Genomic DNA, 23,910 nt, shown 5'->3' with positions numbered 1-23,910 from the left:
GGTCAGATGGGCCGGCCTTACCGTGCCTGGGCCGGCCTCACGGTATGGCTTTTTTTTTGAACATCAATACAGACACAAGCGCTCATATACACGCGCATACACTAACCCCTATGAACGCACATACGCACATCCTACCCCTATGAGCACATTCGAAAGACTGAGCCGACATATCATCTTGAAATTTACGAAATCACCCTAGGCACCCCGTCGTCGACAGGAACGTCTCCTCCCACCGAATGCGCATCGCCGGAAATCCAGAAATAAATGCGAGCATCAGGATTTGAACTCTGGTCAGCTAGGGATATTACAGTCCCTCTAACCATCCAACCACAGATTGATTCGCCCCAGCACAGTACGGCTGCTAGCACATCTCAGAAAGCCAGGAGGTGTACATGTATACTTGTATAGTATACGTACATGCATGTGCAATGGCACGAGCCGACGAACGCACTAAGCCAGAAGGCGTGCATGCATGCATGCAGTTGAGGGAACCGCCTCCTCTACCGTGCCTGCTGGGCACGGCAGGGTGCCGTGCCTTCTTACCCCGCACCTTACACATTGATATGGGCCAGAAAGGCCAGACTCTTTGATGAAAGTTTATCTAATCAGCCCAACTGTTCACCGGATGCATCACGTTCAACTAAAAAAAATCTGATGTATCACACGCCTGCACGTGTCACCTAATTAACTATTTCCCAAACCCAAAAAGAAACTATTTCCCCCTAGAAAAACTAACTCACTATTTCTACTTTTATTTTTTTAGATAACACTTTGATCTATTCATATTCAATCATGATAGTACAATAAACACCATAAATAATAAAAAATACACCCAGATGCGTAGACCACCTAGCGACGACTACAAGTACTAAAGCGAGCCGAAGGCACGCCGCCGTCATCGCCCCTCCCTCGCCGGAGCCGGGCAAAACTTGTTGTATACACAGTTCAGGAGTCATCGTGCTAAGACCCCATAGGACGGACACGGCAGAATAACAACCGCTGCCGAGAAAGGGTAGCGTAGATTGGAAGAATCCAACCTGAAGACACACGAACGTAGATGAACTACGGCCAGATCCAAGCAAATCCAAATCCACCAAAGATAGATTCGCCGGAAACACATCTCCATATGCCCATCGACGATGCTAGACACACCATTGGGACGGGGGCTAGGCAGGGAGAAATTTATTTAATATTCAAGGAGCCGCCGCCACCTCGTCTTCCTGAGCAGGACATAAGCCCTAACAAAACTCGAAGAAACATCTGAAAACGGGGCCCTTCCACTATCATTGTCTCAATAAACTAATTACCTATTATGAATATACATGAGCAACATTCTAAAATGAAAATGAACTCATATTTGAAAAATGGTTTTGCTTAATCTCAGACATATTTTACGGAGAGCATTTTTTTGTTAAAATATATTTGTATTTTGCTTCGAGCGGGCAACAGTACCATTTCCTACATTTGCATATTTTGAAAAGTTAGCAAATATATTCAAGTATTAGAAACTATAAATCCAGAAAAGACAAAAAAATTGAGAAACAACATGCAGACAACAGTCGACTTATATACTTAACCAAATTTAAATCGACCGAAATTTTGACAAACAAAAAAACGCCATGAGAACATGCAGCCATGAACTAATGCTGTTAATTTTTTTATAGAAGACTAATATTGTTAATCAATAAAAAAATTGAGAACCATGTTGTTAATCAGCGGGCATCAGGTGAGCTTTTAGTAGTTTCCTGGGCTAGACCATTGCTTCGCTGGGGTAAAGAAGGCACGGCAGGGTGCCGTGCCAAGCGGGCACGGTAGAGGAGCCGGTTCCGCAGTTGAGATGCAATAAAAAAAGTGGCGTGCATGCAGGTGCAATGGCACGAGCCGACGAACGCGGCCGCCACGACGCTCGGCTGCTCGCTCCTTCCCGTGCCACTCAGGCCGCCGTGCTAATCGGGCCAGCGTGCCGGCCCGTGAGGCTGCTGTGCCGTGCCTGGGCCGGAGAGGCGACCACGCGTGCCTGGGCCGGAACGGCCCGTGTATATACGTGCCTGGCCGGGCCGTGCCGTGCCTGGCCCGTGTAAGCCTGGACGGGCCGTGCCGGCCCATTTGGCTCAATCGTACTGTACCCAAATCCCGGCCCCCACCCCGTCATTCCTCTGGATTTGCCTCAGCTCTCGTCCTCCCCAATCCCGCACATCCATGGCGCTCCGATTCGCCGCCACCGGCGAGCCTTCCCTCCTCCGCTGATCCCTCTTCCTTCGTTCTTCTCCTCTCCCATGTCCTATTCCTCACCTTCCCCTTCCCTCCACCCGACCCAGTTGCTCCGCCCCGTGCTCCGTCCTGCCGCCGGGAGCAGCGTCCGGTGACCCCTAGTTGCTCCGTCCTGCTGCCGGGAGCAGCGGTCGGTGACCCCCAGTTGAGCACCACAGTCCCTGGTAGGTCTCCTCTCCACCTCTTCTCTCTCCCCCCTTCCACATAGGCACTTATCTTTTTCTTGAACCCTAACCTCACCAAATTAGCAGGTTCAGTACCGGATCGACCTCAAGCACACCGGATCTGGACACCTCGAGAGGAGATTGACATCTTGGCCATCCCTGCACCTCATCCCTGATCTTAAAGCGCAACGTTTTTGCAAGGTTCGTCTGACTAATCTTTTAATTTGTACCAATGGAAACCTCTGTTCCAAGTTAATTAGCTGCTGATGCATACCCTGTTGTCATGTACTCCCTCCGTTCCAAAATAGATGACTCAACTTTATACTAACTTTAGTATAAAGTTGAATCATCTATTTTGGAACGGAGGGAGTACTTCCTGTTAAGACATCTATTAACTCACCGTTGCTAAGTGCTGAAGAGTTAGGAGCCTTTTGTAAGTTTTTCTATGTATGGGACGAAGCATATTGGGTGGCCGAGAACTTTTCTTATAAAGATGGGTTTGCAGAAATTGGATCTTCGATAGGAACTTTAAAAGATGCAAATAGATTAGGTTCTGCTGCTCTTTGTAGTGCAACTATGTTTTAGGACAAATATTGCCAAAGATGAGAAAGGTTGCTCTGTTTTTGTTTTTTATTTTAGACTCTAATAAGTGGGCAAGGCCTCTGGAGACGTTGTGTTATGTTATCAGTTCTTAGAAAAGTCAGATTCACCACTAGCAGACTGTTATGTTTGTCTGAAGTAACATAAATGTTTGAGCTTGGGAAAGGTTTCACTATCCAATATGCAAGGTCCTATCTAAGTATTTAACAAGAGAAGTAGGGAAAACATGCAGGCGGTTATAATGACATTTAGTTTTTCAAAATGAAAAAATTACAGTACGGCTTAACAAATCAAGGTACTCTACTAACAGAATTGATTTAATTTGATGGCAGAGCTGTACACATTCAGCATATGTTGTTTAGCAAATAAACTGTTGAGCTCATGATTTCGTTTTCTATGTAACATTTAGTAACATTGGACCCTTAATGGAGATTAAAAAGATGGGGAGTAGAGTGGCTAGCCACCCAGTTCATCAAGATGCACAAGTACAAAATCAAAATAATCTCCTTCAAGCCCAACAGGTTGGCAACTACTGCTGGTTACCATACTTTATGTTGTGTATACATTGCTTACCTTCTTTTTCTACCATTTCTGTACGCTACTGTCATAAATTTTTCCTTCCTCAGAAGGATTAGTTGTTTATACTACTATATTTAAAAAGCATGTACCCACAATTGTCCAAAGTTGATGGATTCAGCCAACTAACACTACAACACGTATAGTATTACAACGGCATTCTAAAACACCTCTAGAAGACGTAAAAATGCCTCCAATTGTTTTGTGCGGCATTTCTATAAAATGCTAGAGAAGCTCATGAAGGGGAAAGTCAACTGAGACGTTTTCCAGTAACGCCTTGAAAGATCTGGCATTCAGCGGCGTTTTTACAGACGCCACAAACGAGGTTTTGGAGCAATTTCCTAGAGCGCTGTAAACTTCTCGATCAAAATCGAAAAACAGAACTAACAAACACCATGGGGTCTTCTCTTTGTCTCTTTTTGTCTTTTCTGTGCCAAATGGCTATCTATCTTTCTTTCCAGGCTGAGAATTTAAATTAAATCTAACTAGACAAGCCCATTAGCGAGAGAAATGACATCAGTACTTGTCATTTCTGAAACACCGCTTATGTTTGCACCTTTTAACTACCTCCAACTCTTTCTCGCCAAGCAGTATGGGACTAAAACAACCTCGCGCGAGAACAAAAAAACTGTATAAATAGAGAGGCATGCATGATTCGAACGCTGCATCGGCTGGAAAACATTGTGGCGCACTTACCACCAGACCAAGAAAGGTAACGTTATTGGCAAGAAATCCATGTGCCCTTTTTACTGATACATAAACCGGCATGTCCCCTCCATTGATGCCGACGCCCATGAGTATCCATTAGGAGGTGTTTCTTACAAATGCCTCAAAATCTCTTTTGAGGCTTCTGGAAAACGCCTCCACAGCTGTCTGTTTTGTGGTGATTTGCAAAAAATGCCATGACAGCTTCATCCAGTCCGAGGTGTTTTCCAGAAATGCCTTAAGTTAGAGATGATTTGGGGTGAACCTGATAGAACACCTTCTTAGATGCTTGTCAAGGACCTCGGTACCCAAGACAGCAGGACCTCGACTACGTAGTTCGTAGTCTCGGTTGATAGGAGCGCTAGGGTTTTTGCCTAACTGCTCAGTGGTGCAGGAGAAGAGATTAGGAGTAGAGGAGGAGGTAGGAGATAATGATTTATTGCCTGCGTCCAAGGGTGCAGATTACAGGATATATAAAGGCCTTATGGACTTCTAACAAACTAGGAAACTAACTACTCCTGGACTCCTAACAAACTAGGAAACTAACTACTCCTGGACTCTAGGAACCAACGTAGGATTAGGACTCCTTGTCCCGATCATGCCTCGCCAGCTGTGGCCGTCGGCTGCTGCCCCTGGGCGCGCGACCCGCGCTTGTACGCAGCGCCCCACATGACATCTCTCCCCCCCTCGACGAGCAGCTCGTCCTCGAGCTGAAAAGCGGGGTAGCGCTCGACGAAACTGTCTAGATCCTCCCATGTAGCTGATGATGCTGCTTCACCCTTCCAGTGGACGAGCAGCTGGCGAACGCCGCGTGCTAGTCGTGCACGAGTCACGCGCTCCGGTTCTGGAACAGCCGCCCCGTTGTGGATCGGAGGCAATCCCGGTGGTGCAGTTGGAGGCGTGCCGAAGAACTTCTTGAGGAGGCCCACGTGGAACACGTCATGGAGGCGCGAGCGTGCCGGAAGCTCAAGGCGGTAGGCCACGTCGTTGACGACCTCTGAAATGCGGTACGGCCTATAGAAGCGTGGCTTGAGCTTGCCCCTGGTTGGCAGGTTGAGAGAGGACGCGGCGCGCTGGCGAAGACGAAGCCAGACCCAATCGCCCACGTCATGCCGAATGTCCCGATGGCGTCTGTCGTAGTAGGACTTGTAGACCGCTTGTGCTTGCTGTAGACGATAGCGGACGTCTGCGAGTAACTCGTCGCGCTCCGCCATGCTCCTGGCCACTGCGGCCACCCGTGTATCGCCCGGCTCGTAAGAGCGAATAGTGGGAGGGTCACGGCCATACACAAGCTTGAACGGAGTTTCTTGGGTTGCTGTCTGGTAGGCGGTGTTGTATATGTACTCGGCCCAGGGAAGCCATCGGAGCCACTGCCTGGGACGATCCCCGGTGAGACAACGGAGGTACATCACAATGATCTTGTTAGCAGCCTCCGTTTGGCCATCCGACTGTGGATGAAACGCCGTCGTCATGTGCAACTTGGTCCCGGTGAGGCGCATGAGCTCCTGCCAAAAAGCCGAGGTGAAGACGGGGTCGCGGTTAGAGACCATGGACTGCGGGACGCCATGGAGACGCACAATCTCAGCGAAGAACACCTGCGCCACTGATTCCGCCGTGTACGGGTGGGCCAGCGCCACAAAGTGGCAGTACTTGCTGAAACGATCCACCAAGGTGAGGATAACAGACTTCCCGCCCACACGAGGGAGCGCTTCTACGAAATCGATGCCGACGTCAGTCCACACGGCCGTGGGCACCGGCAGTGGCAGCAGCAGACCGGCGGGGTGCAAGTGCTCGGACTTGTAACGCTGGCAAGTACCACAGGCGCGGACATACTCCTGCACCGTCTTGCGAAGGTTAGGTGCGTGGAAGTCGCGGCGGAGACGATGCAGCGTGCGCAGGACGCCTTCGTGTCCGTCATCGTGCACTGCGGTGAGAAGCTCCTGGAGTAGTGGAGACGTTGGCGGAATGTAGAGGCGGCCGTTAAAAGTGACGAGGCCGTCGGAGAGCGCCCACGGCAGCTGCCGAGCGCCTGCCGTGATATCCTCGCGCAACGCGACGAGTGCTGGGTCGGTGGACGAAGCGTGCCGTAGGCGGTCGATGAAGTCGAAGTGAGCACCAGATATAGCCATGACCCCCGTCTCTTCCGTGTCGCGGCGGGAAAGGGCATCCGCCACCGTGTTTGTACTACCGGCCTTGTACTCCACAGTGAAATCGAACCCCAGTAGTTTGCCGACCCAGTGGTGCTGCGGAATGGTTGCCAAGCGCTGGTCAAGGAGGAATTTGAGACTATAGTGGTCAGTTTTTACCACAAATTGGCGCCCCCAGAGGTACGGTCGCCAATGGCGAATAGCGAGCACCAGGCCAATGAGTTCCCGTTCATATGCCGCCAGAGAACGGTGACGAGGCGCGGCCGGCCGGCTGAAGAAGCCACCGGGTGCTGATCCTGGAGAAGGACGGCCCCGAAACCGTATGTAGACGCGTCACACTCGATGATGAACGGCCGTGTGAAATCGGGCAATGCGAGCACGGGAGCCGTGGTGACCGCCGTCTTGAGGGCGGTAAAAGCTGCTACCGCCTCCGGCGACCATGAGAAGCCGTCCTTGCGAAGCAGGGCCGTCAGGGGCGCGGCGACCACGCCAAACTCCTTGACAAACTTGCGGTAGTACCCTGCAAGACCGAGAAACCCCCGGACCGCGCGCGCCGAGCGAGGCTGCGGCCAGTCGGCCACGGCCTGCACCTTTTCCGGATCCATGGCCACTCCGGCCGCGGAGATGGTGTGACCCAGGTAGGAGATCGACTCGACGGCGAACGAGCATTTGGACCTCTTGACGAAGAGCCGGTGCTGGTGCAGTACGGTAAAGATGGTGCGCACATGGCGAAGATGATCGGCCCACGACTCGCTGAATATGAGGATGTCGTCGAAGAAGACGAGAACGAAACGGCGCAGGTACGGCCGCAGCAGATCGTTCATGAGTGCCTGGAACGTCGCCGGCGCGTTGCAGAGGCCGAACGGCATCACCAGGAACTCGTAGAGGCCGTCGTGGGTACGGAAGGCAGTCTTTGGGATGTCCTCCGCACGCATCCGCACCTGGTGGTAGCCGGAGCGTAAGTCGAGCTTGGTGAAGAAACGAGCGCGCTGGAGCTCGTCGAGGAGTTCGTCCACCACCGGAATTGGAAACGCATCCTTGATGGTGATGGCGTTCAGGGCGCGGTAGTCGATGCAGAAGCGCCAGGACCCGTCGGGCTTGCGGACCAGCAGTACCGGCGATGAGAATGCGGAACGACTTGCTCGGATGATGCCCTGGGCGAGCATGGCGGCGCACTGACGCTCCAGCTCGTCCTTGTGCGCGGCCGGGTAGCGATATGGACGGACGGCCACCGGGGCGGAGCCGGGCAGCAGGGTGATGCCGTGGTCGCGGCTGCGGAGTGGTGGTACGCCGGAGGGTTCGGCGAAGATGCCGTCAAACTCGGTGAGGATGGCGTCGAGGAAATCGCGGCCATTGCATGATTGCAGGGCTGGCCCGTCCGGTCCGGCAAGGCCGCGCCAGCAGACCCGATGGCCCCTCCGCCAGAACGTCATGGAGAGGGCGTGGAAATCCCACAGGATCGGTCCAAGCGTCGCCAGCCATTGCGTGCCCAAGACGACGTCGTAGCCTGCGAGCGGCAAGGCGAGGAAATCCTCCGAGAACGCCTCCTGGTCGATGCGGAAGGAGACGGCGCGGTATGCGCCCTGGCACGGAACACGCTCGCCGTTGGCCACCGTGACACGCATCTTCTCGGTGGTGGGGGATGGCAGTGTAGCACGAGCGGCCGCCTCCTCGGCGATGAAGTTGTGGGTGGAGCCGGAGTCGATCAGGGCGAGGAGGGAGACACCCCCAAGGGTGACATGCATCTGCATGGTCTCGCTCGTGCGCACGCCGGAGATCGCGTGGAGCGAGATCCGAGGGTCGGCCGGCGAGGCATCAGCGGTGGCGGAGGCCGTGTCGTCGTCGTCGTCGTCTGGCGCCAGGTCGAGGAGGAAGATGCGCTGGCAGACGCGGTTGTGGCCCCTGCCAAACTTCTCATTACAATTGAAGCATAGGCCCAAGCGACGGCGTTCCTCCATCTCTGTCTGTGACAGGCGTTTGATTGGGCGCCCTTCCGGCAGACTAGGAGCAGGGGGTGCGGCTGGTAGAGCCGGTGCGGGGGGCGCGAGGCGTGGTACGGGCGCCGGCAGGATGCCCTTCTGCTGAAAACGCACCGGTGGCGCGGAGGTGAGCGCGCACTGGTCGCGCAGCTCCAACTTGCGGGCGAGGCTCATGGCGACGGCGAGGGACTGCGGGTTGTGGATTTCCACGTCGAGGCTGAGGGGTGGCTGGAGTCCCGCGGTGAAGATCTGAACCTTCTGTGTCTCTGATAAGATGCCTGCCCGGGGGAGGAGCGCCTCAAACCGCTCCTGTGGAAGTCGACTACGGACGTTGTGCGCTTGCACGCCATTAGTTCGCCCAGCGGGTTAGCGCGTAGAGGTGGCCGGAAGCGGAGGTTTAGCAGCTCGGAGAAGCGGCGCCACGGCGGAGTGCCCTCGTCACACTGGACCTGCATGTACCACAGCTGGGCAGAACCCTCAAGGTTGTAGGACGCCATCCAGACTTTTTCCTCCTCGGCGATCCGTTGTTGATGGAAGAAGGATTCGCATCTGTTGAGGAAAGCGAGCGGATCTGACTTGCCGTCGAACTTGGGGAAGTCCATCTTCTGGAACCGGGGCGGGCGATCATTGTGGTGCTGCCCATCGTGGGCGCCGGCAGCGCTCGACGAGGAGGTGGACTTGTCCTTCTGGAGCGCGGCGACGGACGTCTGCAGGGATGCCACCGTTGCAGTCAAGGCCTCGATCATCGTGGCCAGATCGGCGGTGGTTGGTTCTGCCATGCCGGAAGTGACCGAGGCGGCGGCGGATGGTGGCGATGGAGGTGTGCTTGGCGCGGACGCAGGGGTGGCGGCGGGCTGCGGATGGAGCGCGGACGAGGAAGAGGATCGCCTGGAACCTGATACCAAGTTGTCAAGGACCTCGGTGCCCAAGACAGCAGGACCTCGACTACGTAGTTCGTAGTCTCGGTTGATAGGAGCGCTAGGGTTTTTGCCTAACTGCTCAATGGTGCAGGAGAAGAGATTAGGAGTAGAGGAGGAGGTAGGAGATAATGATTTATTGCCTGCGTCCAAGGGTGCAGATTACAGGATATATAAAGGCCTTATGGACTTCTAACAAACTAGGAAACTAACTACTCCTGGACTCCTAACAAACTAGGAAACTAACTACTCCTGGACTCTAGGAACCAACGTAGGATCAGGACTCCTTGTCCCGATCATGCCTCGCCAGCTGTGGCCGTCGGCTGCTGCCCCTGGGCGCGCGACCCGCGCTTGTACGCAGCGCCCCACATGACAATGCTATTCTGAGGTGTTTATAAAAATGCCCTGAACAGAACGTTTTCTGATATTAACGTGTTGTAGTGTAAACAAGCTCTTTGGCTAAGCTGCCCACAAGTAAATTCACTTGATGGGAATGGATATTGGTTTCTGCCTGGTCAACGCGACAGCTGTATAATCTTGCTGTTACTTCTATTTTTAGAGGCACTCACAAATTATAATTAGTGCAAGTATCTTTGAGATTTGGGTAGAACGGGTTGCAAACCAATGTTCTTGCCTCAGAATAGGCCTCCTTATTCTTCTAATTGTTCAGTCATATAAAGAAAAATTCTGCTAACTCTTGCAACTTGAAACCAACTCCCAGAACTCATGTATGACCATTCACTGTGATTGGCTACCCATTGAACTGGGAGTGGTTCTAGAATTCAGTCTCTACATTCGCCCACTGAACCAGCTGGTTTTGTGACACCCGGCTGGTTTTGAATGGTCACTAATCACAGTGATGGGAACTATTTTGCTTCTACTACATTTGTTTGTTTGATTAGCCACTGTTTGAGCAAAAAAAATTTGAGTCAAATGGTTGCTATTCTTTTTATTGTGATCCAATGGGGAGGATCCCATGGACAATATATTACTAAGAGAGAGCCCACCCGGGTGAGATACCACAAATTCGCTCCCGATGGGATTCGAACCTTGGTCAGCCAGGATGCGCCGCTGCGACCTAGCGAGTTCTATGCTATTCATCTATGCACACGCTTGAAACTATTATTGTTTTTGGAAATGTCTTCTCTGTGAAACCATAACATCATTTTCTCATGCTGCCCCTAACATTAACACATACTCCCTCAGTTCCAAATTACTCGTCGCAGAAATGAATGTATCTAGAACTAAAATACATCTAGATACATCCATTTCTGCGACGAGTAATTCGGAACGGAGGGAGTAGTTAATATGTTTAATTGGCGGCGCTCTTACGATGTTGGACAAAACCCAGGCCCTGGTAAACGTGAAGCTCGAGAACACCATGGATTCACAAATCAATAGCCCGTACGGATCTCTCACCAGACAACAACAACAACAGATGCAGCAGCTGAGGCACCAGCAGCTACTGCAGCAGCAGCAACAGAAGCAGCTCCAGCAACAGCACGTATTGCAGCTTCAACAACACCACCAGCAACAGCAGCAGCAGCAGCAACAACTCCAGCAGCACCACCACCACCAGCAGCAACAGCTCCAGCAGCACCACCACCACCAGCAACAGCAGCTTCAGCAGCATCTGGGCATGTCTGGAAACCAGAGCGCCCAAGCCCAGCTAGCGCAGCAGTTCAAACAAGCATCGCAGTCGATGTAAGTATCCCTAGTTCTTTGCCTGTTTTATGCCGCCATCAACTGCTTCAATCCCTTGATCCACGATGTGTTGTAGGAACTCGTACGGCATGCGGGTGCCGCCTGTGAAGGTGGAGGTGTTCCACGAACTGGTGAGCGGGGACTCGTCCAGCGACACCAGCAAACTCACATCTCCCAAGTAGACCATCCATCATTGTGCTGATAAAAATGTACGGTCGCTGTACTTGCAAATCTGAAAACACCTACTCCATGAACAATGTGTGCCCAACAAATAAGGGCAGCCCGGTGCATGTAGCTCCCGCTTGCGTAGGGTCTCGGGAAGGGTCCGACCACTTTGGGTCTATTGTACAGTCTTTCCTTAACCCGTGACCTCTTGGTCACAAGGCAGCAGCTTTACCACTGCGCCAAGGCTCCCCTTCGTGTGCCCAACAAATAGAACAACAAAATAAGCTACCAAAGGCACAAAATAAACTTCCACGTGATTACAAGTTCTATAATGAGATATCATTTGCAGTTTCTAAATTGCTAGCTGAAAATATCCAAGTCAAAATGCATAAAGTAAGTACCAGTGGGCAGTGGACAATTGATTTATTGTGCAGAAAATATTTTAAAAGAGGTGTGCAAATATCAATGGTGTATAGCATCTGTACAGAAAACAATGGGATTGTAAGTAGCACAAACACCTCTTCAGAGCTGCTTGTGAACTGGGAGTATTCTGAGTTTCTGACTGTCGAGGTTTTTTACAGTTTGGGTTTGATCGAGGGCATAAACTATTGTGGCTGGCTGGCTGGCTGGTTATTTATTACTATAAGAGAAAAAAAAGCAGAGGTGTAACTAAAACTATCATGCTGTTAGTATCAAAAGACCGAGGATTAATTGTGAGTAAGATTTACCCAAATGCGAAGCTTTCTCTTCACCTTCCAACAAAGCCATCCAGGCTTTTTGGTTTCCTTCAGAATATACCAGCCCTTTGTTCCTAAAAGGACCACAAGAAGAATGGCCGGCACAATAGATAAATAAGATGATCCAAGGAATAATTGTGCTGACACACAAAATAGGGCCAGTTGCATACCAAACATTGCGAATGCAGCAGCTAATGACATGTTGCATGAGGCTATAAGGACCTGGGTTAAACCCATCACTATATCCATCGAATGGCTGAGACGAGTGTTTGACAAAAAACTACCACAGTTGACTTTCCCGCCACGTCGGCCCTGACAAACAGGCCCCACATGTCATAAACGCGTTTAAATCGTCTGAACTAGTCATTTTCTGAAAGTGGTAGTTTTTAGTCACGAGATTCCAATTTTTTTATAGTTATCAGTCACTTTTTTAAAAGTGGTAGTTTTGTGAGACGCGAACCCCAGTTGTGATAGTTTTTTTGTCAAACACTCGGCTAAGATCAAGCACCGGTACTGAGACAGTATTGTGCAAAACGGCCATTCAGTGGATATGTATACACTACACAACTGTCTCAGCAATGATGGTTGGCAGTGCCTTGGAGCAGACATTCAGGCTCCTATCCTCAAGGAAGAGGGATCGGTCTCCGATGCTTGTTACCGGCACAAACCTCTCCAAGATGAGGTCCTCGAGTTTGTAGATCAAAATGTGTGTCATGGAGCTGTCGGTATACCCGGCAAGCAGGATCTGCGAGTCGCATTCTACAAGGTGGTAGCCGCCGTAGAGCTTATCTGCTGGGCATGTGGCAATCATCTTTGGCGGCAGCGACGGCGAACCAACCTCCATCTGGAAGACCAGCGAGCCATTATCGCAAGGAAATTGCACCAAGTATAGCTTGCCTTGGAGCGACAGGGGTGCGATGTTTACTGGGATTTCCCAGCTTGGCATTGCCCATTGCTGGTCCTCGGAGGTAGCAAAGGCTAACACGTCGCAGATGACGGAACACGAGCATCACGGTGATGGCTCCGGCACTGCAGGACACGGTAGCACAGACGCAGTATCTGATGAAGGACCACCACCAGTAAGGATCAGAACCACGAGGGACCGATGGGTCGTTCTTTAGCTGCGCGAGCAGGGTGGCGAGTGGTGGGAGCTCAGCGATGTCGCCGGTGAACGGGTGGACGAGGCGGATGCCGGTGTCCTCGTCCCTCTGGAGGAGGAGGGGGCCGTCGACCGAGTCGAGAGCGCAGTGGCTGTTGAACAGCGGTAGCTTGACGCGGACGAAGGTTCCCGTGTCTAGGTTGAAGAGAAGCGGACGTAGCCGCGCAACTTGCGGTGGCCGGGGTGTTAGAATATGTATAGGATAGTTTCATTCAAATTGTAATCTATCTCTATCTTCTTTCTTCTTCTCCCTCCTGTACCGAACCAAACCAACCTGAGATTGATCTCTTGATCTCTTCTTGTACTCCAAGACATTGCCATTATATATAAACATGCGGCCCGAGACAAAGGGTTCAATGCTTCCAACTCAATTACGCTTTCAACCCAATTTACATGGTAATCAGAGCATCTTCCTCTTAGATCGAAGATCGCATCTGGCTACCTTCCCGCGGCCGAGATCATGTCTTCCTCCGCAGCCTTATCTTCCACCACGAGCGCGCTTTCCTCCTCCACGGCCTCCACCTTCGCATCATCATCTAGCAGCAGCTCTATTCCTCTCAGACCGCCCCCACAGGAGAAGCTAACAAGGGGAAACTTTCTCTTATGGAAGGTCGTCGTTCTCCCGCAAATCCGAGGCGCACAGATGGAGCGCCACCTTGATGGGACGAGCCAGGAACCACCGGCCACCCTCACCATCACCAAAGATGGAAAAGACGAACAGGTCGTCAACTTCGCCCGAACCCTCTGGTACACGCAGCAGCAGCAACTCCAGGGGTATCTGATGGGATCTTTGTCCCGTGAGATTCTCGCTCAAGTTGCCACCCTTCAGACGCCAGCAGAGGTCTGGAGCACCATCAATGCTATGTTCGCCGCCCAGAGCCAGAGTCAGGCCATCAACACCCGCATCGAGCTCACGAACTTGAAGAAAGGTAACATGTCCATGGCAGAATATCTTGGCAAAATTAAAACCCTTACAGATGAAGTTGCATGATGCACCAGAGTTCATCTTCCCGATCCAGAGATAGTCTCCAAGATCATGGCTGGCCTCGATCTGGACTACAATCTAGTCGTGTCCGCTCTGTCTGCTAGGGTTGAGCCGGTCTCGGTTCAGGAGTTGTACAGCCAGCTCTTGAGCTTTGATGCTCGCCTCGCCCTCCTCCACGGCACCAACATCAGGCAGTCCTCCGTCAACTCGGCGGCTCGCGGGCGCGGCCGTGGGCGCGGTCACCAGGGACAGAACCGCAGCTCCAACGGCGGCGGACGCGGCCGCGGCAACTACCAGGGCGAGGGTGCTCGTTCTGGTGGTGGCAACAACTCCAGAGGTGGCGGCTTCAACAACAACAACAGCCGCCGCTCCTCCTCAAGTCACCGCCCTCGTTGTCAGCTGTGCAAAAAGTCAGGCCATGAGGTCATGGACTGTTGGCATAGGTATGATGAAGACTTCGTCCCCGACGCTCGTCATGTTGCTACTGCCATCCGTGAAGGAGGAGGAGATGGCGTCTGGTACGTGGACTCAGGTGCAACAGATCATGTCACCAGCGAGTTAGAGAAACTTGCACTTCATGAGAGATACCATGGTGGCGACCAGATTCACACTGCGGCAAGTGGTGGAGGTATGGATATTTGTCACATTGGATAAGCTTACATTAATTCCCCCAACCTTAAACGTGATCTAGTTCTTAAAGACGTTCTTCATGTCCCACAAGCTGATAAAAATCTTGCATCCATGTCTCGTCTAGCCACTGACAATAACGTCTTCTTTGAAACTCACCCTCGTTACTTTTTTATAAAGGACCGGGCAACGAGGGAACTTCATCACGGTAGATGCGTTGGGGGGCTCTACCCCATCACATCCGGAGCACTCAGTCGCAATCGGCGTCAAGTTTATTCTGCCACTAAACCCCCCTTAGAAAGGTGGCATCAAAGATTAGGACACCCATCATCAATCATAGTTAAGCAAGTAGTCAATAAAGACAAACTTTCTTTGTCACATAGTCAAAATAGTGAGTCAGTTTGTGAAGCTTGTCAGTGTGCCAAGAGCCACCAACTTCCTTATCCCAAGTCAAATAGTGTGTCTCATGCTCCTTTAGAGCTTATTTTCAGTATGGGGTCATGCAAGAGATTCCTTTGGAAGAAATAAATACTATGTTAGTTTTATTGATGATTATAGCAAGTTCACTTGGATTTATTTACTCAAATATAAATCTGAGGTTTTCTCTGTCTTCCAAGAATTTTAGAAACTGGTTGAAAGATACTTTAACAGAAAAATTCTAACAGTCCAAAGTGACTGGGGAGGGGAGTACGAAAAACTCAACTCTTTCTTTCGTAGCATAGGGATTCAGCACCATGTGTCTTGTCCTCATGCTCATCAACATAACGGTTCTGCCGAGCGCAAACACCGCCACATTGTTGAAGTTGGACTCGCCCTACTTGCTCATGCGTCTATGCCTCTAAAATATTGGGATGAAGCTTTTATTACAGCAACATATCTCGTTAATCATCTTTCAAGTAAAGTTATTGGCAACTCCACTCCTTTGGAACATCTCTACCATCAAAAACCAGACTACAACTCTCTCAGAACTTTTGGGTGTGCTTGCTACCCCAACTTACATCCGTACAATCATCACAAACTTGAATTCCGTTCCACTCAATGTGTTTTTCTAGGCTATAGTAATCTACACAAGGGATACAAGTGCCTAGAAATTTCCAACGGACGTATATATATTTCTCGAGATGTAATTTTTGATGAAACTCTCTTTCCGTTTGCCAAGCTCCATCCCAACGCAGGCACTCTTCTCCGTGCCGAAATAGCACTTCTTCCGGATCTTGACACACTATCTGATCACGGGGGTGAATTATCTGAAGCTGACCATGTGAACAAATCCGCAGAAAATTGCAGCTCTAATGATGTTTGTACAAATGCAGCTCATGATTTTATGTGTCTAGAAACAGACAATACATGTGTTGCTGATCACGAGGAGGATTCTGGCGGCAGCAGGCAATCTGGCGCGCAATCCCAGGTGAATCCTGGCGCCAGCGCCAGCGCCAGCGCAATCATTGGCGCATGATCCGAGGAGGATCCTGCCCACCTGCATGCGGAGACGGCGTGCGACCCGGTGGCCGATAGTGACCGCGCGGAGCCCACTAGCGCAGGCGGGGCCGGGGGCGAATCCCCGCTTGCCACGAGCCCACGGGCCATGGGCTCGCGCACGTCCACCCGTGTGGAGTCCTCAGGCGACACGCGGCCCGTTTCTACTGGTGGAACAATCCCGAGGCCGATCTTGTCTGTAGAAGATCTGGCGCGCGATCCCGCGACTGCTGGGCGTGTGCAGGACGCTGGATCTTCTGTGGATGCCTCTTCTGCTGCACAAATTATTCCTCGATGTCACACATGGTCACAATAGGGTATTACTAAGGAAAAGGAATACAAAGATGGCACCATTAGGTATGATAAAAACGTGCTTTTCTCACTACTACTGGTGAACCAGTTAATCTTGTTGATGCTCTTGCTCACAAAGATTGGAAAGAGGCCATGGATAGTGAGTATGATGCACTTATGAAAATAAAACATGGCACCTAGTACCATCAAAAAGTGGAATGAATGTTATTGATTGCAAATGGGTGTACAAGATAAAAAGGAAGTCAGATGGAAGTATAGACAGGTACAAGGCTAGATTAGTTGCTAAAGGCTTTAAGCAAAGGTTTGGGATTGACTATGAGGATACTTTTAGTCCAGTTGTTAAATTAGCCACCATTCGACTTGTCTTGTCTATTGCTGTTTCCAGAGGTTGGAGCTTAAGACAACTAGATGTTCAGAACGCGTTTCTTCATGGTGTTCTTGAGGAAGAGGTGTTCATGCGGCAGCCACCAGGTTATGAAAACAAAGGTACACCACATTATGTTTGTAAGTTGGATAAAGCTCTATATGGTTTAAAACAGGCGCCAAGAGCTTGGTATTCACGATTGAGCATGCAACTACAACATCTTGGATTTGTACCATCCAAAGCAGACACATCCTTGTTCTTTTACAATAAAGGAAATGTCACTATTTTTGTGCTGGTTTATGTTGATGATATTATTGTTGCTAGCTCGAGTTCAAGTGCCACCACTTGTTTGCTTAAGGATCTTAAGTTAGAATTTTCCCTCAAGGACTTGGGAGATCTTCATTATTTTCTTGGTATTGAGGTCAAACAGATAAGAGATGGTATACTTCTAACACAGGGAAAGTACACAGCTGACATACTCAGGAGAGTAGGTTTGGAAAAATGTAAACTTGTGAGTACACCTGTCTCAACTTCTGAAAAACTCTCTGTTGAAAGTGGAGAGCCACTTGGGTCAGAGGATGCAACAAATTACAGGAGTGTTGTGGGTGCATTGCAATATTTGACACTTACACGCCCTGCCATTTCTTATGCTGTCAACAAGGTATGTCAGTATTTACATGCTCCTAGCACTACTCATTGGACTGCAGTTAAGAGGATTTTGAGGTACCTTAAGTTTTCAGAGGGACTTGGACTTCAAATTACCAAGTCTTCTTGTATGCTTGTTGCTGCCTACTCTGATGCAGACTGGGCAGGATGTATTGATGATAGAAGGTCAACTGGTGGATTTGTTGTATTTCTGGGATCCAATTTTGTGTCATGGAGTGCAAGAAAGCAGGCTACAGTCTCTAGATCAAGTACTGAGGCTGAATACAAAGCTTTGGCAAATGCCACAGCTGAAGTAATGTGGATACATACATTGCTTCATGAACTTGGAATTAAGACTCCAAAAGCAGCCAGATTGTGGTGTCATAATATTGGTGCAACCTATTTGTCAGCTAATCCTGTTTTTCATGCACGCACAAAGCATATTGAAGTTGATTTCCACTTTGTCAGAGAAAGAGTAGCTAGAAAGCTCCTTGAAATTCAGTTCATTCCTACTGGAGATCAACTTGCTGATGGATTCACAAAGCCTCTCACTATGAGGAGGTTAGATGGGTTCAAGTACAATCTCAACCTTGGTCGAAGTTCATGAAGTTTAGATTGAGGGGGAGTGTTAGAATATGTATAGGATAGTTTCATTCAAATTGTAATCTATCTCTATCTCTATCTCCTTTCTTCTTCTCCCTCCTGTACCGAACCAAACCAACCTGAGATCGATCTCTTGATCTCTTCTTTTACTCCAAGGCATTGCCATTATATATAAACATGCGGCCCGAGACAAAGGGTTCAACGCTTCCAACCCAATTTACACGGGGTAGAGGCCGTGGCCCTCTGGCAGCATCATCCAGCGGCGCAAATGAAAGCGCAGATCGGTGATGCCGTGGCCGCGCGGACACACGGTGCCATACCTCCAACTAGTGCAGACGGCGCGGAAGTGCACGTAGTCCAGAAAATCGCCCGAGAGCACTCTCTGAGCTATCTCGCAAACCAAATCCTCTGGAAGTGACGCCCAGTGGGGGGAAGAGAACGGGGGTGCCAATGGGCCAGCGAAATCTGTAGAATATATGAATTGCACAATGTATTGCTCTCGTGCATAGACATGTATATATGATGTACAAAGATGGGCCAGGGACCTCAACTATACAAGGAACTAGGAGGCGGACCCAATACACAATATGCGCATAACACATATACTCAACACCCCCTGTAGTCGAAGCGGCACCGCCGCTAACGCAAAGACTAGACCGGAACTCCTTAAATGACGCCGTAGGCAAGCCCTTGGTCATGATATCTGCAAATTGTTGGGAAGTAGGGACGTGTAAAACACGAATATGGCCAAGGGCCACTTGTTCCCGAACAAAATGAATATCCAACTCAATATGCTTGGTTCGTCGATGCTGCACCGGGTTAGCGGAGAGGTAGCGTCGAGACGTTGTCGCAGTAGACCACTGTGGCACGATCAACAGGGCAAGAGAGCTCCTAAAGCAGCTGGCGAAGCCACAAACACTCGGCGACGACGTTGGCCACCGCGCGATACTCAGCCTCAGCACTGGAACGAGAGACCATAGGCTGCCGCTTGGACGACCACGAGATGAGTGAGGGTCCAAGGTAGACGCAATAGCCCGAAGTGGAGCGACGAGTGTCAGGGCAGCCCGCCCAGTCTGCACCGGAGTAGGCAGTGAGGGCGGTGTCGACAGAGGCGTGAAGTGTGATGCCAAGATCCATAGTGCCACAGATATAGCGGAGAATCCACTTGACGGCAGCCCAGTGAACGTCTCGAGGAGCATGCATACGAAGACACACCTGCTGCACGGCATACTGGATCTCCGGTCGAGTCAGAGTGAGGTACTGGAGAGCACCAATGATAGACCGATAGAAAGCAGCATCCGAAGCAGGAGAACCATCCGTGGCAGAAAGCTTGGCCTTCGTATCAACATGTGTAGCGGCGGGCTTGCAGTTAAGCATTCTAGTGCGCTCCAGGAGCTCGTGAGCGTACTTCCGCTGATGAAGGAAGAAGCCACCCGGACGGCGCAACACCTCGACTCCGAGGAAGTAGTGCAAAGGACCCAAGTCCTTGATGGCGAACTCAGCGCGAAGATGAGCCGTGGGCTGACTGAGGAGACCAGCTGTACATGCCGTCAGGATGATGTCGTCGACATAGAGCAGCAAGTAGGCCGTGTCAGAGCCCTAATGATAGACGAAGAGCGAGGCATCCGAGTGGGTAGAGCGAAACCCAAGCTGGTGAAGAAACGCCGCGATGCGCTGGTACCAAGCGCGCGGAGACTGCTTGAGTCCATACAAGGACCGCGAAAGCAGGCACACGTGGTCGGGAAGCGTCGGGTCAACAAATCCGGTGGGCTGCTAGCAGAAGACCTGCTCCTCGAGGTGACCATGGAGGAAGGCATTGGAGATGTCCATCTGGTGCACCGGCCAAGCACGGGAGAACGCAAGGTGGAGAACCGTGCGTATCGTGGCGGGCTTGACGACCTGAGCGAAGGTGTCGGTGAAGTCGATGCCAGCACGCTGTCGGAAGCCACGAATGACCCAGGGCGCTTTGTAGCGATCAAGGGTACCATCAGGACGGAGCTTGTGTTTAAAGACCCACTTCCCGGTAATCACGTTGGCGTGCCGGGGACGGGGAACAAGCTGCCACGTCCGGTTGCGCAACAGGGCGTCAAACTCCTCTTGCATTGCAGCCATCCAGAGCGGGTCACGAAGAGCAGCTCGAGCGGAGGATGGTAACGGTGACGGCTCAGAGGTGGACGCCGCATGGACGTAGTCATCCGAGGCGTAGCGCGAGCTCAGGCGGAAAACGCCTGTACGGGCGCGGGTGATCGGACCGGCCACAGGCGCCGAGGGGGCCGGGGGCGCAGGGGGCGCCGAGAGGGCCGTGGGCCCCGGGGGTGCCGGGGGGCCGCGGGCGCCAAAGTCGGGGGCGCCGAGGGGGCCACGGGCGCCAACATCGGGGGCGCCGGGGCGCCAGCGCCGCGGCTGTAGGAGGCGCCGCATGCGGGGGGCGCGCCTCAAAGCCAGGGGCGGGCCAAGAGAGGCGCGCGAGCGCCCTGGGAGAGGCGTTGAGGAGCCCGTGTCACCGGTGGCGGGAGGAACAGCCAGGGTTACCTGGTGAAACGGAAACACATGCTCATCAAAGTAAACGTGCCAGGAAGTGAACACACGGTGGGAGACGGGATCGTAGCACCGATATCCCTTGGAGTTGGAGGGGTAGCCGATGAAGATGGAAGCGACAGAACGAGGTGCGAGTTTGTGAGGAGCGGAGTCGGCAATGCTAGGATAGCAAGGCACCCAAAAATACGCAAGCCATCATAAGATGGGGGTGTACCAAAGAGAAGATGGTGAGGTGCATAGTTCCACCGTGGGCGGCAAGGGCGAAGGTTAAGGAGAAGAGAAGCAGTGGCGAGTGCGTCCGGCCAGAAACAAGGTGGCACATTAGCATGGAACAGGAGCGTGCGAACGCAGTCGTTCAGACTGCGAAGGACGCGTTCGGCTCGACCGTTCTGCTATGAAGTATACGGGCATGTGAGACAAAAAAATGTGTCGTGGTGCGACAGAAAAGTTGTGACACCCCCGATTTAATCGTACAATAATCATACACGCAAACGTGTACGATCAAGATCAGGGACTCACGAGAAGATATCACAACACAACTCTACAAATAAAATAAGTCATACAAGCATCATATTACAAGCCAGGGGCCTCGAAGGCTCGAATACAAGAGCTCGATCATAGACGAGTCAGCAGAAGCAACAATATCTGAGTACAGACATAAGTTAAACAAGTTTGCCTTAAGAAGGATAGTACAAACTGGGATACAGATCGAAAGAGGCGCATGCCTCCTGCCTGGGATCCTCCTAAACTACTCCTGGTCGTCGTCAGCGGGCTGCACATAGTAGTAGGCACCTCCCGAGTAGTAGTAGTCGTCATCGACAGTGGCGTCTGGCTCCTGGGCTCCATCGTCTGGTCGCAGCAATCGAGTATAGGAAGGGGAAAAAGGGGGAGCAAAGCAACCGTGAGTACTCATCCAAAGTACTCGCAAGCAAGGAGCTACACTACATATGTATGCATTGGTATCAAATGGAATAAGGGTATCATATGTGGACTGAACTACAGAAAGCCGGAATAAGAGGGGGATAGCTAATCCTGTCGAGGACTACGCTTCTGGCCACCTCCATCTTGTAGCATGGAGAAGAGAGTAGATGGTAAGCTCACCAAGTAGCATCGCATAGCATAAACCTAACCGATGATCCTCCCCTCGTCGCACTGTGAGAGAGCGACCACCGGTTGTATCTGGCACTTGGAAGGTGTGTTTTATTAAGTATCCGGTTCTAGTTGTCATAAGGTCAAGGTACAACTCCAAGTCGTCCTGTTACCGAAGATCACGGCTATTCGGATAGATTAACTTCCCTCCAGGGGTGCACCACATAACCCAACACGCTCGATCCCATTTGGCCAGACACACTTTCCTGGGTCATGCCCGGCCTCGGAAGATCAACACGTCGCAGCCCTACCTAGGCACAACAGAGAGGTCAGCACGCCGGTCTAAATCCTATGGCGCAGGGGTCTGGGCCCATCGCCCATTGCACACCTGCACGTTGCGAGGGCGGCCGGAAGCAGAACTAGCCCCCTTAATACAAGAGCAGGCTTACGGTCCAATCCGGCGCGCGCCGCTTAGTCGCTGACGTCATGAAGGCTTCGGCTGATACCACGACGTCGAGTGCCCATAACTGTCCCCGCGTAGATGGTCACTGTGTATAGGCCAGTGGCCAGACTCAGATCAAATACCAAGATCTCGTTAAACGTGTTAAGTATCCGCGAACGCCGACCAGGGCCAGGCCCACCTCTCTCCTAGGTGGTCTCAACCTGCCCTGTTGCTCCGCCACAAAGTAACAGTCGGAGGCCATCGGGAACCCAGGCCCACCTCTACCGGGATGGAGCCACCTGCCCCTCCAGCCCCCAACTCCGAACAGTACCTCAGGTAATGTAACAGTGTAAAGTACATAGTATATGCCCGTGATCACCTCCCGAAGTGATCACGGCCCAGTAGTATAGCGTGGCAGACGGACAAGAGTGTAGGGCCACTGATGGAACACTAGCATCCTATACTAAGTAGTAGGATAGCAGGTAAAGGTAACAACAGTAGTAGCAAGGACAGGCTATGCAGCAGTATAGGATTAACTGAAAGCAGTAACATGCTACACTAATCTAATGCAAGCAGTATAGAGAAGAGTAGGCGATATGTGGTGATCAAGGGGGGGGCTTGCCTGGTTGCTCTGGCAAGAGAGAGGGGTCGTCAACACCGTAGTCGATCAGGGCAGCAGCGACGTCAGTCTCGGGGTCTACCGGAAAGAAGTGACGGAGGGGGAACATAATAAATAAAAGAGCAATCAAAGTCTCACAAAGCATAACATGGCAATACGCGGTGCTAGGGGTCACCTAACTCAGTACGAGGTGATACCGGCGAAGGGGGAAAACATCCGGGGAAGTATCCCCGGTGTTTCGCGTTTTCGGACCGGTGAACCGGTGGGGAAAAGTTGCGTGTTTGATATGCTAGGAGTGTGTGGCGGACGAACGGGTTGCGTATCCGGGCTTGCCTCGTCGTTCTGAGCAACTTTCATGTACAAAGTTTTCCCATCCGAGCTACGGTTTATTTTATATTAATTTTAAAAGAATTTATTAATTTTTGGAAATTAATTAATTATTTAATTTAATTCGAAATTGGATTTTTGACATTAGCATTATGTCATGCTGATGTCAGTAGTCAACGGGGGTTGACTGGTCAACCTGACCAATGGGTCCCACTGGTCAGTGACACATTTTAATTAACCCAAACAGAATTAATTAGGGGTGGGCCCCACTGTCATTGACTGATTAATTAATTAACTAACAGTTTAATTAGGTTAGTTAATTGATTAGTTTAATTAATTAAGTGAATTAATTAATTATTTTAATTAGTTATTTAATTAATATTTTTATTTATTTACTTTTAATTTCCTTTTTTAAAAATATTTTCGTTCTGGGGCAGGGGCCCACTAGTCAGTGGCCCAGAGGGCCTTAACGGGGCGCGGGCGTCGGTTACGGGCGCACGGGCGCTAGCCCGCCTGGGCACTGGCCCAGGCCAGCCACGGCGAGGCTCGCCGGCCCGAGCAGCAGCAGGCAGCGGCTGCGGCGGAGCGGGAGCAAGGTGGCGAGGCCGCAGAGCGAGGGCGGCGAGCGTGACGCGCGGGGGGAAGAGCAGTGGAGGCGGGACGGCACAGCGAGGCGCGGTCGGCGGCAGCAGCCAGAGGCGGGCGCGGGTGGAAGGTAGCGAGCGCAGGCGGGCGCGTGGGGGCGCGCGTGCACAGGCA

General features: G+C 51.4%; 1 protein-coding gene and 1 pseudogene across 1 annotated transcript; both read right to left on the bottom strand.

Annotated features, from left to right (window-relative positions):
* Positions 1 to 8,612: 8,612 nt before the first annotated feature.
* Positions 8,613 to 10,285, bottom strand: LOC119272760. Its single transcript, XM_037554163.1, has one exon. It carries the CDS (start codon positions 9,219 to 9,221, stop codon positions 8,613 to 8,615), a length of 609 nt encoding a protein of 202 aa, XP_037410060.1. The 5' UTR covers positions 9,222 to 10,285.
* A 2,199-nt stretch (positions 10,286 to 12,484) lies between these two features.
* On the bottom strand, positions 12,485 to 13,458 carry LOC119272759 (annotated as a pseudogene).
* Positions 13,459 to 23,910: the final 10,452 nt, after the last annotated feature.

The sequence above is a fragment of the Triticum dicoccoides genome, chromosome 3A (genome assembly GCF_002162155.2).
Source record: "Triticum dicoccoides isolate Atlit2015 ecotype Zavitan chromosome 3A, WEW_v2.0, whole genome shotgun sequence".
Lineage (NCBI taxonomy): Eukaryota > Viridiplantae > Streptophyta > Magnoliopsida > Poales > Poaceae > Triticum > Triticum dicoccoides.
The sequence above is the reverse complement of the archived record's forward strand: the minus strand, read 5'-3'. Positions and strand labels throughout refer to the sequence as shown.